Source organism: Rhinoderma darwinii, chromosome 4, assembly GCF_050947455.1.
Source record: "Rhinoderma darwinii isolate aRhiDar2 chromosome 4, aRhiDar2.hap1, whole genome shotgun sequence".
NCBI classification, from domain to species: Eukaryota; Metazoa; Chordata; class Amphibia; order Anura; family Rhinodermatidae; genus Rhinoderma; species Rhinoderma darwinii.
Genome location: NC_134690.1, coordinates 374,247,906 through 374,263,975, shown reverse-complemented (window position 1 = coordinate 374,263,975; position 16,070 = coordinate 374,247,906). Strand labels below are relative to the sequence as shown.

Below are 16,070 nucleotides of genomic sequence, written 5' to 3'. Positions count from 1 at the left end.
TATTTTTTTCTTGTTTTTTTGCCTTTATAACATCCGATTACCTCACTGTACGTCATTTCTGTTGCCTGAAAACATCACCTGTTAAAAGAATTTACATTTTCATTTTCCCTGAGAACCACAATATTGTTCAAATCCCAAGTTTGACTTCTCATCAGATATCTCGGCCCTTCTCCCTATTGAAAATGTGTATTTGACCATTAATAATAAGGTTATGGAGCTTTGCACACAGGCAGTAAACAAGGGGTTGCGGAAAGGCTGGTCGAGCTACTATTATCTGAGGTTCTTCCTGACTAACAACTTGCCGCAGGCTTCTTCACGGAAGACGTCACTGATCTCTATCGCCATGTCCTTTTTGGCTGATTTTCTTTATTACAGCATCTAGCTACACTTTTACTAAATATTTTAGTAAATCACTAAATACTTTTGTATGAATTGTTAGATCAGAACTCTGAGAGGATCATCTGAAGAAACCCAAGGTTCTTTTAAATCAATCATTCCCTGCCTGTGCTTCCTCTGCATGACTTGCCGTCAAGCATATTATTTGGGTCAGATAATATCACACATTTCTCCGAGTTACTGCTGTCAAAAAGCTGAATGTTAAAATTCTGTACGGGAGAAATGGCACTGGAAATCGGAGTACTCGCAAGGAGAGATTAGACATCAGCAATGTATTTTGTATTTTTATAACATATTATAACAAGGAAGATATTGAGATGTGGATCTGGTATCCCAAAGCGTCCCAGGGCTTGATGTTCATATCATTATAGCATGGCCTATGAGTCATGGCACTGAACGGACTTTAAATGACACCATGCAAGCCGTTCACTTATTCTCAGACACCTTATTCAGGTCATAGTGGGATATACTGAATAAATATATACATTGTGACTCGTACGCAGAGGTCCATTCCTACTGACACAACCCACATTACACCTTTGTACTTATTTAAAGCTATAAATTTAATAAAGCACACAATGACAATATGTAGAACACATACCATGCCGCCATGCATGCATTTTCGATCATAATGCCAAGGAGCATTTTCCTATAAGATGATGAAATTACCAGTAAATGTGAGTTTTCCTATTTTTATCAAAATGAAATGTTGCTTCTACCAAAGCTGTGGGAAAACCTAATATGAATGCCTTTTAAAGTGACGTAAGACGTGACTAACACCCCTCCCCCCCAACAACATTTCGATAGGCCATAGAAGAATGTGGAGCATGCCTGTCCTATGTCTTCATGTCCAAACAATTTTCTGTGCAAGTAAAGTATTTGTAACTCTCTCACTGGATGCTGCCATAATGTGTAATTGTCTAATGAAGTACTGAGCGTCAAGTCTGTGATTTAACCCCTTAATGACCAGCCTATTTGAAACCTTCATGACCAAGGTATTTTTTACGTTTTTCCATTGTCGCATTTCAAGAGCTATAACTTTTTTATTTTTGCATCGACATAGCTGTGTAAGATCTTGCTTTTTGCGGGACAAGTTGTATTTTTTAATAGCACCATTTTGAGGTACATATTATTTATTGATTAACTTTTATGAACTTTTTTTGGGGGGAATAGAAAAAAAACTGAAATGTCGCCACACTTTTTTCGTCCTAATTCTACGCCGTTTACCGTGTGGTATAAATAACACAATAACTTTATTCAGCGGGTTGCTACGATTGCAACGATACCAAATTTGTATAGTTTTTGTATGTTTTACTACTTTTACACAGAAAATATGCTTTTTTTTCAAAGCTGTTTGTTCTTGCGTCTCCATATTTGAAGAACCATAACTTTTTTTTATTGTTCCGCCGATGCAGTTGTATGAGGGCTTTTTTTTTTGCACGACGACTTGTAGTTTTTATTGGTACCATTTTGGAGTAGATGCGACTTTTTGATCACTTTTTATGACATTTATGTTAAGTCAGAATTCACAGAAAACAGCAATTTTTCCATAGTTTTTTATTTTATTTTTTACAGTGTTCGCCGTGCAGGTTAAATAATGTAATAGCTTTATAGTCGGGGTCGTTACAGACGCGGCGATACCAAATATATGTGACTTTTTTACTTTGCTTTACTATTAAAAAATCTAAATAGGTTGTAAGGGGGAAAAAGTGTGTTTTTTATTATTTTTCACATTTTTTTAATTAATTTTATTAAACTTTTTTTTTAACTTTTTTACTAGTCCCACTAGGGGACTTTAATATGCGATCATTCGCATACTTTTGTATTGCAGTGTATTACTGCCTGTCCGTTTAAAACGGACAGGCATCTGCTAGGCCTCTGGCATGACCTAGCAGGCATTCACTACAGGCAGACCTGGGGGCATTTATTAGGCCCCCCGGCTGCCATAGAAGACACTGGCACTCTGCGATCACATGCAGGGTGCCAGTGGGATGAGAGGGAGCTCCCTCCCGCTCTCCAAAACCACTCAGATGCGGCGCTCGCTATTGAGCGCCGCATCTGAGGGGTTAAACGGGTGAGATCGATACGGAGATCGATCTCACACGTTCGAGCAGGGAGGCCCCCAGCCCTCTGCTACCTCTGGCTGCTGAGAGCAGGGAGATTTAACGGCTCCCTGCTAAGTTTATTTATTCTGATCCAGTGCCGTAAAAAGGCTTATGCATCAGAAAAAAGGCCATTAGTGGCCGCCGTGAAAAGGCGTATTGGCGGTCACTAACGGGTTAAAGGCTATGTAAACTTTTACAAGGCATTTTTTAGATAAAAGAAAGTCACTCTGTGTGATTGGTGCAACTTTATAAATAGTTATTAAAAATTATTTTTACTTTTTGAGATACAGCTGCTCTGTATTCCCTATATAGATCAGCTGTATCGTTGGCTAAATCGTGTACCCGTGAGGTCCGCGGGACTGACGGGTTCAATGACCGTGGGTCCTGCGTGTCTCTGACCGTTCATAACTGAGATGTGATAGATTACAGGTGGATCCTGCGTGTCATAGACAAGAAGGACCCGCTGACACTGAACCCGTTTTATTTTTAAAAAAATGCCTTTCAAAGGTTTGTACCTAATATAGACCCAATAAAAATTGACCGCAGCTTTGTCTAATTCCTGTACAAGCCAAGTTTTTTTGCTTCAAATATACACATTATTATTATTATTCCGATCTGACAGATGTAAATACGTTACTGAGGGATTCGTACAGGTTAGTCCCTCATAAATGTTTACTTTAAGGAGCACTCCAGCAGAATGTAGCCCCCAAGTACCCGTTTCCTTCCAATCTGTTTGAAAGTTAGATTAAGTCATAGCTAGTGATGTGTATTAGCGGACCAAACACTTTATTTCACGGTTAGCTGCGCCGTTCCAGGCCGCTGTTGGGTCACATGATCCGCACTCTGACCACCCAAATCCTACAGTGTCTGATTTAGGGAGTCAGAGTAGGGATCTAGTGACCCAACGGCGGCCCAGAAGAGAGCGGTTAAAAGTAAAATGAAACCTCGCTCCCTTTCACATAATCACATTTTAAAATGGGGGAGGATATCGCCGGAGTGCAAAATAATAATAATAATAAGTACTGTATGTTACAAGCTGTAGCATATCTATTTATATCACATGAAGCAAGAACCTTCAAGGAGGTTATCTGACTAATACAACACTTCGAGTGACCGTCATGTAATACATTATTACCCTCCCTGCCAACTTTATTATAAAGGGGTTAGAATTTTGCGAAAATCCCTTTAAGGCGCTGTTCACACAGTTTTTTTGAAGGGAGAAAATTCTGCCTGCAAATTCTTGCGCCCAAAACTCTGCGTGAACAGGGCCTAAAAGTATAATCATAACGTTCTCGTCAGGTGAGATTTTTTGGACCCCAAGTACAGTCACCATGGTAAAACCTACCTTTAAATGTAATTTCACCCTAAAATAAATAAGTCCTTGGGTTGCTGCCAGATTCCTAATTATATCTATTTCTGGAAAAGCTGGGTGTCAATCAACATATTTGCCATTACAGCTGCCATGAGGGTTGAAACCAAACTTTTTTATGATCCCTTAATTGTAAACCTGTGAAGTCTGTACAATGTTGTAAACTCCGCTGCTCGTCACAAGGAATCCTATTATTTGTGGCAACTGTTGATTCCTTAACAGTTCTAAGAACCTACCAAAGGATATTGGGATTTTTTTTTTCATTTTACTTGTTTGATTCAAAAGCAGAGGCCTAGCTGTCGGGGGCTGGCAGGGCACGCCTTGGCCAAGATATTTACATAGAGTGCTATGGCAGCGGTCTGAATATTTGCCCCGGTTGAGGGAAATCTTTACTACCACTCCACCTAAACGACATGGCATGAGGGTTCCTTATACAATGCTGTGCTGGAAGAATTCAGGTCCGTAAAAACCATCGACCAGACTCGCGACTTCCGCGCTGTGTTATATACTTCACGACTCTTGTAGACTAGTCGATGTTGTTGCAGCGCCCAAAAAAGCATCTTCTACTTTGTAAAAGGGACAAGTCCAACTTAAAAAGCTTTATCGAGCTAATAAATGTATATATTTTAAATCATTTTTCCAAATCAGAAACTTTGACCACTTTTCTGAAGTCCTTGCGCTGTAATGTCTTTTATCTGACATGATGCTGCATCTAATTTGAAGTGTAGATACAAGGTGGAATTCCCACTAGCTGCACTTCTCGCAGAGCCGTGTGCTGTCTTGAATAAATTTGCCTTTGGAGGAGGGTCATGGGGATTTGAACCAGCACATTCTTGTGTGGTTTGTGAAGATTCACATGGTAACCGCTGGTGTGCATTGTTAGGTTTATCTGAATAAGCACCAGCCATGTGAGTTTTAACATGATTGCCCAGGGCAATGGAGAGAGAAGAGACTAATCCAAAAGGATTGCACACGCTCTTTACTCTGCTTTTTTGGAAGGTGCATGGGGGGGAAAAGACACTGCTGGAGTCAGTGGCTATGGATTTTTTTTAAGCTGGTGTCCTGTTTCTCCTCCTGGTCCTTATTTGTTCTGCTATCTCCCTCATCACCTAATTCTACTTCTTGCCATTATTCACCTTCCTAATGAGAGGGGTGGAGTAGTCCGGCGGATGATGGACAGTTACAAGCTCCTGCAGACTAGCTGTGCAAAAGGGCACTTGACTGGGGAAGCACTAGGCTATTTAACCCTACCTCTGCCCAAGGGAGTCTTTAATTTCTTTGCTGCAGGGGGTCTAGGTTAGAAAAGGGTTAAAACAAATAGTTGTCAATTTCCTAGTTTTGCTGCCATAAAAGATAGATAATGCTCAGAGGCTGTGAAAAAAACAAACTGGCTGTGGAAACCAGACCAAAGTGTTTGGCGTATAAGGTGTCCTAAATCAAAGGTAACTCCAAAACGCATAATCCTCTTCTTGTTGGATTATCCTTGATTTACTGGTGCAGCCATTTTTGGAGAATTATTCACATTATACAACATTGACAGCTATTTTATCATCTTGGTGGGAAGAAATGAGAAGTTGTCTCGGACCATCCTCCCCGTTATTTACATTACAGGATATAATCTCGTTCTTCTCTGTATCAGAATGTGTTATAGTAGAATAAATTGCGCTCATTTATTTATTTATTTTTTTATATTTACCCAAAGAATTGTTTACTATGGATTTACCCTTTAAATACAGAACAGTTTCTATAAGACATACGATACTTTGTTGTACGGCCAAAAGAGTGAATATTTAAAGAGGCTCTGTCACCACATTATAAGTGCCCTGTCTCCTACATAAGGAGATCGGCGCTATAATGTAGGTGACAGTAATGCTTTTTATTTTAAAAAAACTATCTATTTTTACCAAGTTATTACCGATTTTAGATTTATGCTAATGAGTTTCTCAATGGACAATTGGGCGTGTTTTACAATTGACCAAGTGGGCGTTGTACGGGGGAGTGTATGACGCTGACCAATCAGCGTCATACACTCCTCTCCATTCATTTAGTCAGCGCATAGGGATCCTTTTAGATCACTATGTGCTGTCTTATACTAACACATTAACGATACTGAAGTGTTTAGACAGTGAATAGACATTCCACTGGATGTCTATTCACAATCCCGACATTTCGTTAATGTTTCTGTGGTAGAGACAGCAGAGCAAGCATAATCTCCCTGTAACGTGTCATTTACAGCGTGATCTCGCGAGACTACGCTTGCTCTGCTGTAACTTCCACAGAAACATTAACGAAGTGTCGGTATTGTGAATAGACATCCCGTGGAATGTCTATTCACTGTCTAAACACTTCAGTATCGTTAATGTGTTAGTATAAGACAGCACATACTGATCTAAAAGGATCCCTATGCGCTGACTAAATGAATGGAGAGAAGTGCATGACACTGATTGGTCGCTGATTGGTCAGCGTCATACACTCCTCTGTTCAACGCCCACTTGGTCAATAGTAAAACACGCCCAGTTGTCCATTGAGAAACTCATTAGCATAAAGCTAAAATCGCTAATAATGTGGTGAAAATAGATCGGTTTTTTTTAAATAAAAAGCACTGCTATCACCTACATTATAGCGCTCCTTATGTAGGAGACAGGGCACTTATAATGTGGTGACAGTCTCTTTAAAGAGCTTCTGTTCTCTTTCTATGTTTTAGGACCAGTCATTATAGAATAATAAGTATATTTCATTTGTGTTTACCAAATAAATGGGATCCAGGGAAATATTAATTAAAGGCTCCATCCTGCCCAGTCCTCTTAAAAAAATAAATAAAAATTAGACGCTTTTTTATGTCCTACCATCTGATTGGGCCGTCATGCAACCCCACATATACGTCTAAATAACAATAAGATTGGTCAAAGCTCTCACTGAAGCTGCAGGAAGTAAGAGACATTATTTAATTGAAGCCACACATGAGCATTTCTTTATGCTCCATATTCCGGTAAGATCACCTTGACGTGTGGTTCTACTAAGCTGAACTTCCATCTCCATAGAGAAATGAGCCTATGTGTAAAAATGGACCTATGTATGGTTATCATGGTCTATCATTGACCGGCCATACATCGTGAAATGTCTCATCAACCGCTGTCAGCGCTTCATGGACCGGATACTAATTTTGTAAATATAGTGAGCACTTTTAATGACCAAAAAACGTAATACCTCCACATATATGTTCGTTATTGGTTCAATGCATTCATTTGCTGCATTTGGGCCAGGGTATCGGTCTGTGTGGCCATTTTACAGGGGTTTTTCTGTTAGAGCATATAGATATGAGTTTGTTCCTATCAGAGCATATATACATAATAGAGGAGATCCCGCGAGCCTGAACCCCCGCAATCAGCTCATCTTCGGGGACTGGTTATGTAAACCAGACAACTTCTTTAAGATCTTTTGTAGTGATATTCTTTACCTAGGGGGCGTAACTTGAAGCTTCAGGACCCTAATGAAAAATCTATAACAGGGCCCCCACCTACCATATATAATTTATAATACTGGTGTCTATTTATTTAGGCTCCAGGGTCCGGGTGAGTTTGCTACCTCTGCACCCCCTATAGCTATGCCCCTGTCTTTACCCACTGGCATAGGTTTGAGGTAGTTCTAGCTTCTACACTTTGTGTTGTGCCAGTCTCAATTCTTCACATTTCCTCCCTTATACTTCTCTCCTGAGGACATTTTAGCCAATAATCTGAATGGTAGACCATTTAATATATTGTGCTAAATAACTCCTATTTAGGGTGAATATGTCCCAAGATACGGCACACATTTACACTGAGGATTATGCCTGTGCTCACAAACAAAAGAGTTGGATAGTCCTTTCCTCTGCTATGAACACTTAGTAGAAATTTTTAGACATATGGGTCAGTAGTTTCATTTGGTCATCATTTTTATTTGTGGAGTCCATGAATATGAAGCGTATGTATGATAATGATAATGTCAGGACACTTCACAATTTTGTTTTAACTTGATAGTGCTTGATAACACTGGAGTTCTAGATCTTGAGGGAGCTTAGTGCATACAGATTACACATTGAACACAGAAAAATACATCCAGCTCCCTCTAGTGGCCGCTGTAGGCAGACAAAATTTTATCATTTTATTCTACATCTGTGGAAAGAATTTGAAGTTCTGTATCAGAGTTCCAAAAGGCTTAAAAGGTGGACATGCACTTTAACTTTTTTTTCTTAACCAAGATACATCCTCTGTAAAAAATAAAAAAATGTTCAAAAAACTATTACAGAACAATATTTCACATTTTGCTAATTTTTGCTTCAATGTCTGAGACAATTAGTATTTCTCTTTCAAGTTACTGCAGAACATATGGATCACCGTGTGAGATATCTAAAACTGCTACCAAATAACCAGCATGAAATGAGAGCTCAATAATGTACTACTTCCCTACCTAGGAAAAGAATGGTATGTCAGTGGTCTTCTATGCCATCTTTAGGCGGTGCCATGCTATGAGAGGATGCCACCATTGTCATGTTATACACAGAGGAGCAGTAACCCCATAAGGATATGGCTTAGATAGTGGGACACGATAGGGAAATAATGATGTAGTGTCTCTTATCCTTAGCGCTGAGGTCACTGCATATCCGTCTAATGCAGCATAAAACCTGTTGCAGTCTCTCCGTCTCTGGCTTATCTAATACCTTTGTTCTGTTATTTTCTCCCAAAACAACAAATTGAGAGGCAGAAATGATATGTTCTCCAGATTCTGCAGAATACTGGAACGTCTCTACATGAGTGAGTTTTGCTTTATCGGAGGTGATGATTCAGTTTACTTCTCTGTGACGGTTAGTTGAACAGCTCTTTAATAAATGGAGAATGTGTCTATAAAGACAGAACACAAAAGCAGAGACGCGTTCACAGGATGTATCTCTGAATATGATTATTTTTTTTAATAATTGTTGCTTTATTTTATGATAACAGAATAACAGCATTGGGGAAACTTTTATAAATCCGATATTGCTCTATTTCTATTTAGCTAAATGTGCACTAAAAATATTAAGTGAATACACCTAGGTGTCCAATGTGGTAAGATTGGTGAAGTCCCCCCGGTAGCAGATATCATGGAGCGCCTTGCCAGGGACTACCTCAGCTTTGCCTCGTATATTGTAAATTCACAAGGGGTAGAAGGAGCAATACAGCAAGTGTGACCCGCTCCTCATGCCCGGTATCAGCGTTGTTGCCCTTCCATCACAGAACAGGAATGTTTCCCCATTCCTTGTAGGAGAGGAGGAGGATTGGTACTTTTGATAGTTTTCCTGGAATATTGATCGATAAGACTAATAGTCAATAAGTGGCCTTGCAGGGAATAAGGAAATCCTAATAAAGAGAGAAAAGTCTGTAAAGATTTCTGCATAATATTGTTGTGATGTTGAAGGATCTGTTGGCTCTATCTACACATCAGAAACCAAAAACAATAAAGTAAATGTCCACCTTTTACCTATGATGATTAATTTTATAATATATCTTTATAGGGGTTTTCTGATACACCTGCTCCCTTCACACCGTGACAATAAAATTCTGACTGCTTTTGCTTGCTGCATACTGTTCTATGTATACAGTGTATGCACTAAGCTCCCCCTGGTGGTGGCATCAGGCAGACAGAATTGTATAATTTTTCTCCATGTCTTTGCAGAGGATTTGTAGCTCTGTATCAGAAAAAGATATAATAAATTAGTCGTCACTAAATTTTGGACTTCTTTAGATATTCTTTAAAGTGTATGGCAGATCTACAGCTGTATGTAAGAACTGTTTGCAAATTGTATAAAAAATGGGAAAGGAGTAGAGGGCCACCTGAACTACCTTCTCCTCTCCGTGGGCCAATTAGCAGTCACATGACTTATATTTATGATATGTATCATTTGAAGTTGTCCATTGTCTTTTCATATGGGGGTTTTTTTTTTGTTTTTTTTTCTTTCCATTAATCATTATTTCAGAGATACAAAGCACTCATCACATCACGTGATCTTGTGGTTTTGGTAACCAGCACATACCTGAATTTTCTTATTATTATTTGTATAGAAAATTCATTACAGAAATTTCTGCCATCGCATCTTTTCTTTATAAATGCAGCCACCCAGGTTCCTAACTTCCATTTATTACTGACCCATACAAACTGTATGAATCTGCGTAATAAATAATTTATACGGGGCATACAACTTTCTTACCTCCATTTTCTTTGTCGCTGAGTGCTGCCAAGCAGACATTTCAGGCTGGGGCGGGCATTACTGACAGTCAAGATAAAAATGTCTCCCCCATGATCACGGCTTTGTCTCCAACTTCTGTTGTTCTGATAATCTCCAAAATACATTTCTATACATGTTTATAAATATTATCATCTCCTTCATAAGCTCTTTTATACTTCAAAATTATTAGGTAGTATGGATGTTATAGAAAGGGGTCTCGCGCTCGGTGGACCCATCCATGCATTATATGGGTGGCCATTCATTGAAATATAGATCAGCTGATCACTGTGCCGGCATCATTTTACAAAGGGGGTGAGACAACTGGTTTATGGGCTTCTCCAGGACTTTAACTTTGATGGGTCTTCTATAGTTTGACTTTTGTGACCACCGCGACTACAACGAAGGGGCCCTGGCGCCCCTACAAATCCTACTATTTGGCTGTGGGATGTGAGCTATTTTTTATATTAAAAACATTGTCCAATCCCCTGGAAACTGCTGCAAGGAAAATAAAGATTTACTCCAAACCCATAAAAATTATTGGACCTCCATTGCTTTCAATGCATATTGACAGTCCTCCAGCGCTGAGAACCACACTAGTGACTGTGACTGTCTGCTATGGGGATTGGGCAACCCTTCTTTCAGCTCTTCTTACCTCAGTAGGACAATTATGCATGAGTTTCCTATTGGAGGGATTATCCACATGCGCATACTTGGGTGTATACATAAATAATATTGTGCTGATGGAACATATTTTAATATTGTGTTTATGTAATGTCAGTAGCTATAATGAAATTAACAGATTGTTTGTTGTCTCCGTGTTTAATGTACTAAACTGTGTTTTGTAGACTGGCAAAAAACTGAAGCCCAGAAGAGACGGGAGCAACTTTTACTTGATGAACTGGTTATCCTGGTTAATAAGCGCGATGCCTTGGTCAGAGACCTGGATGCCCAGGAGAAAGAGTAAGTTCACGTTAACACCATACAGTGCTGGAATAGCTCTACTAACGTTATATAAACTCTTATTTATATGAATCTTCTTTTATTTACCGCCATCTTATTCTGTTAAGCTCAGGAGAAGCAGAATATGAGGAAAAGCATAAAGGACATAGCGATGGAGGAGCCTGCCCATTGGAGCTGGCAATCTAAATTTAGGCTTTTACTTTGGTATCTTGTAATTAGGCCGCATTTTAGTGTCCGTATTATGTCCACAAAACCCGGACCTCCCATACTTCAACTTAACCAAACTTACATCAACATTCGGTTCTATGATGATCGGTTTGGTTCAGTCCAACTGCGGGAGGCCTACCTGTGGTGGCTCCATAACACAGATGTGTCCTTACTTCCATTTTTATTGCCCATGAAGACATTTTCCTGTAATATATATTTATATAAATAGGAAGTGCCATAAATGCATGATAAATTAGGGACCAACCACTGGGACCCCAATACTCTTTAAAACGGGTTGCAGTGCTTTTAAAGGTGCCATGCCCCATTGTACTCTTCAGCCATGACAAGCCTTTCTCAGGAGAAGCCAAATCAGCTCATTGACCCAACTCTCCTTAAATATGACATATAACTTATTTTTGGATAGTTACATGTGTTTGTTGTATTACACATATAAGGGCTCATGTATAGAAAGTATTGGTGGTTGGAAATAAATAAATGTGGCTTTTAAGTTCACAACATACATTATGTCAAACTGTATTCAATGCAGTGTAAATAGTATCGGTGCGCACATTGATCTTTAGTAACATCACATCCATATACACTACTATTTGGAGACATGACTAAGAAAATAACCAAAGTCATTGTCTGCCTCCCTGGTGCCTGAGATCTGCTCTGATGAGCCAGATTTCGACATATACTATATTACAAACCTAAGAGCATATTTAGTGCTCAGTTATATGAAACCCCATTCATTCTAAGCAAGTATCAAATATCAGACCACCTTCCAGTTATCTAATGTGCTGTATGGACAATAATAAGAATAAATATACTGCTTTGGAAAAATATAATCTATATATCTACATAAAGGTGATTTTGTTGTTGTTTTTTGTTTGGGGGGGGGGTTTGAATCTTTTGGATTTTTATTTTTTTACTGCAACGTAATCAACAAATTCTGTATTTCAGAACAATAAATAACATGAGTCATAATACATTTTATTTATTACTATTTCTGACAAATATTTTTTTTTTTCTTTTTACAGGGCTGAGGAAGAGGAGGAACACTTAGAGAGGACTCTAGAGCAAAACAAAGGCAAAATGACAAAGAAAGAAGAGAAATGTATAATCCAGTGACCACCACTATCTGGGAAAGACGCTGCTCCGGCCCATAATCCCTTGTGCATCATGGTTTCACTAAGTGACTGGAAGCACTATATAAAGACTATACTGAAACCCTGCAAGGAAAGGCCTAAGTCCACGTCATGAGTTTTAATATTATAATTTCGGTTTGTCGCTCTGAAATGTTTGATTTTAACACAACTTCTGCGTTAATGGAGACTGCAAAAGCATTCTGGCACTGATGGGGTTAAACAAATGTTTTGGGTTTTTTTTTGCACCACTGTCCTGGAGTCATTAATACGCACTGAAGCTGGATACACAGAGGCGGCCACCTGTTCTATGGCCCAGGGACTTCTCAAAGCAACTTTTCTTCCATTAGCAGTCGCCTAGTAAGATACTATAGAGGGAGGGGAAGGACTTGATAGAGAATCCGAAATAATGTTTTAATTGAGCTAAACTGGAGACTGCGCCGTCTCCATCCATGTTCTCACCTAGTCCTGCCATTTTCTATTGCTATGTTCGCTACCTACATTTTAATTTGAATGGTATACATGCAAGGCTGTATTTACAGGTGTTTATTTTGAGCAGCTATTTTACATTATATTCTCCACAAATAAATTAAATACTGTGTATGTTCTGCCAGAGGATTGACCCACAAGCCCTTCCATATTATATTTGGCTTCAAAACCTGCTGCAGTTTACATTTCTCAGTCTGAAGTTTAACCGTTTGTGGGGGAAACCTATTTATTTCATGCTTTTAACTGCGACTGAAACTATACATTAGCTTATGATGCCGTTGCTATTTATTTCTGCAAAAAAATAAACAAAAATAAATAAAAAATGCTATTCATGTGTCATCCCACATTGTATCGGTATGATATATACTGTGTCCTGTCAGAATATACATCATGTCACATTGGTGCAACTGTTTATTTATTACTGTCCCATACAATTTTCAATAAAATCAGAATATTTCTTACCATAATATTGTTTTTATTAAACTTTTATTCTGAGAAAATAGTTTATTTTATGGAGATGTATATTAAATCTACATAATATTTGAGCATGTATGGGGAAATAGATATAATATAGACCGATATACGAGACAGCTATGAGTCCGATATATATATATATATATATATATATATATATATATATATATATATATATATATATATGAGAGATCGAGATTAAATGTTTATAACACTTTAAAAAACTATAGCAAAAGAAATGGTTAGATAGATAGATAGATAGATAGATAGATAGATAGATAGATAGATAGATAGATAGATAGATAGATAGATAGATATGAGATGGATACAGAGATATGAGAGAGATAGATAGATATGAGATAGATATATATGAGATAGATATATATGAGATAGATAGATAGATAGATAGATATGAGATAGATATATATGAGATAGATAGATAGATATATACAAAGTCCAGCAGCACCGGCAGCGTGTGGGTGCAAGCTCAGAGGGACAGACCAAGTCCCAATACACAGGAATCCAAAGAATGAGCAGCAACTCCAATATTGAGGGTGAAAAAAGTGGGTACTTTATTGCCCGTGCAACGTTTCAGCTCCGTTCACTGGAGCCTTTCTCAAGCAAATGGATAGATAGATAGATAGATAGCTAGATAGATAGATAGATAGATAGATAGATAGATAGATAGATAGATAGATAGATAGATAGATAGATAGATAGATAGATAGATAGATAGATAGATAGATAGATAGATATAAGATAGATAGATAGATAGATAGATAGATATAAGATAGATAGATATAAGATAGATAGATATGAGATAGATAGATATAAGATAGATAGATAGATATGAGATAGATAGATATAAGATAGATAGATAGATAGATAGATAGATATGAGATAGATAGATGATTGAGAGATAGATAGATATGAGATAGATAGATAGATATGAGATAGATAGATAGATATGAGATAGATAGATATGAGGATAGATAGATAGATAGATATGAGATAGATATATATGATATAGATATATATGATATAGATAGATAGATATGAGAGAGAGATATGTCCAAACGAATAGGCAGCACTACACAGGACTCCTATTCAGTGAAAAAAAAATTATTCACCCATACGTCAGTGCAACGTTTCAGCCCACATGGGCCTTTCTCAAGCATGAGAGCGATAGATATGAGATAGCTAGTTTTATATTAGATAGGATAGATAGATTAGATAGATAGATAGATAGATAGATAGATAGATAGATAGATAGATAGATAGATAGATAGATAGATAGATAGATAGATAGATAGATAGATAGAGAGAGAGAAAGGCTCTATGATAGAGCTGAAACTTTGCTGGTTTGACTGATGGAATAAAGCACATTTTTCTATTTTTGCTACATCTCTGGAGTGCTGCCTGATTCTTGGAATATAGATAGATAGATAGATAGATAGATAGATAGATAGATAGATAGATAGATAGATAGATAGATAGATAGATAGATAGATAGATGAGAGAGATAGATAGATAGATGAGAGAGATATGTCCAAACGAATAGGCAGCACTACACAGGACTCCTATTCAGTGAAAAAAAATATATTCACTCATATGTCAGTGCAACGTTTCAGCCCACATGGGCCTTTCTCAAGCATGAGAGAGATAGATATGAGAGAGATCAATATGAGATAGATAGATAGATAGATAGATAGATGAGAGAGATAGGAGATAGATAGTTTTATATTAGATATAGAGAGATAGATAGATATGAGAGATAGATAGATAGATGATAGAGAGATAGATAGTTGATAGAGAGATATGAGAGAGAGATATTGATAGATGTGAGATAGACAGATAGATATTAGAGAGATAGACATGAGATAGATGTGAGATAGATAGACATGAGATAGATGTGAGATAGATATGAGATAGATATAAGATAGATGTGAGATAGATGTGAGATAGATGTGAGATAGATGTGAGATAGATATTAGATAGATGTGAGATAGATAGATATTAGATAGATGTGAGATAGATAGATATGAGAGATAGATACAGATATGAGCTAGATGTGAGATAGACAGATGGATAGATAGATAGATAGATAGATAGATATGAGCTAGATGTGAGATAGATATGAGCTAGATGTGAGATAGACAGATAGATAGATATGTGAAAGATAGATATGAGATGATGATAGATAGATAGATAGATAGATAGATAGATAGATAGATAGATAGATAGATAGAAGATAGATAGATATGAGCTAGATGTGAGATAGACAGATAGATAGATAGATATGTGAAAGATAGATATGAGATAGATAGATATTAGATAGATAGATAGATAGATAGATAGATAGATAGATAGATAGATATGTCCAAACGAATAGGCAGCACTACACAGGACTCCTATTCAGTGAAAAAAAAAATGTATTCACCCATACGTCAGTGCAACGTTTCAGCCCACATGGGCCTTTCTCAAGCATGAGAGAGATCGATATGAGATAGATAGTTTTATATTAGATAGATATAAGAGAGATATGAGAGAGCAAGATATGAGAGAGTTTTATATTAGGTAGAGAGAGATAGAGATATGAGAGAGTTTTATATTAGATAGATAGTTTTATATTAGATATAGAGAGATAGATATAAGAGAGATAGATATGAGATAGATAGTTGGATAGA

General features: G+C 37.6%; 1 protein-coding gene across 8 annotated transcripts in view; it reads left to right on the top strand.

Moving 5' to 3' along the window:
• EHBP1 (EH domain binding protein 1) overlaps positions 1–13,366 on the top strand; it is a 300,325-nt gene extending 286,959 nt beyond the window's left edge. For all 8 annotated transcript variants that reach the window (XM_075863149.1, XM_075863153.1, XM_075863152.1 and 5 more), the window contains 2 exons: positions 10,954–11,068; positions 12,316–13,366. In XM_075863149.1, coding sequence (XP_075719264.1) covers positions 10,954–11,068; positions 12,316–12,406 — 206 coding nt within the window. In that variant the 3' untranslated portion in view covers positions 12,407–13,366. The remainder of the gene's footprint in view (positions 1–10,953; positions 11,069–12,315) is intronic.
• The last annotated feature ends 2,704 nt before the right edge of the window (positions 13,367–16,070 follow it).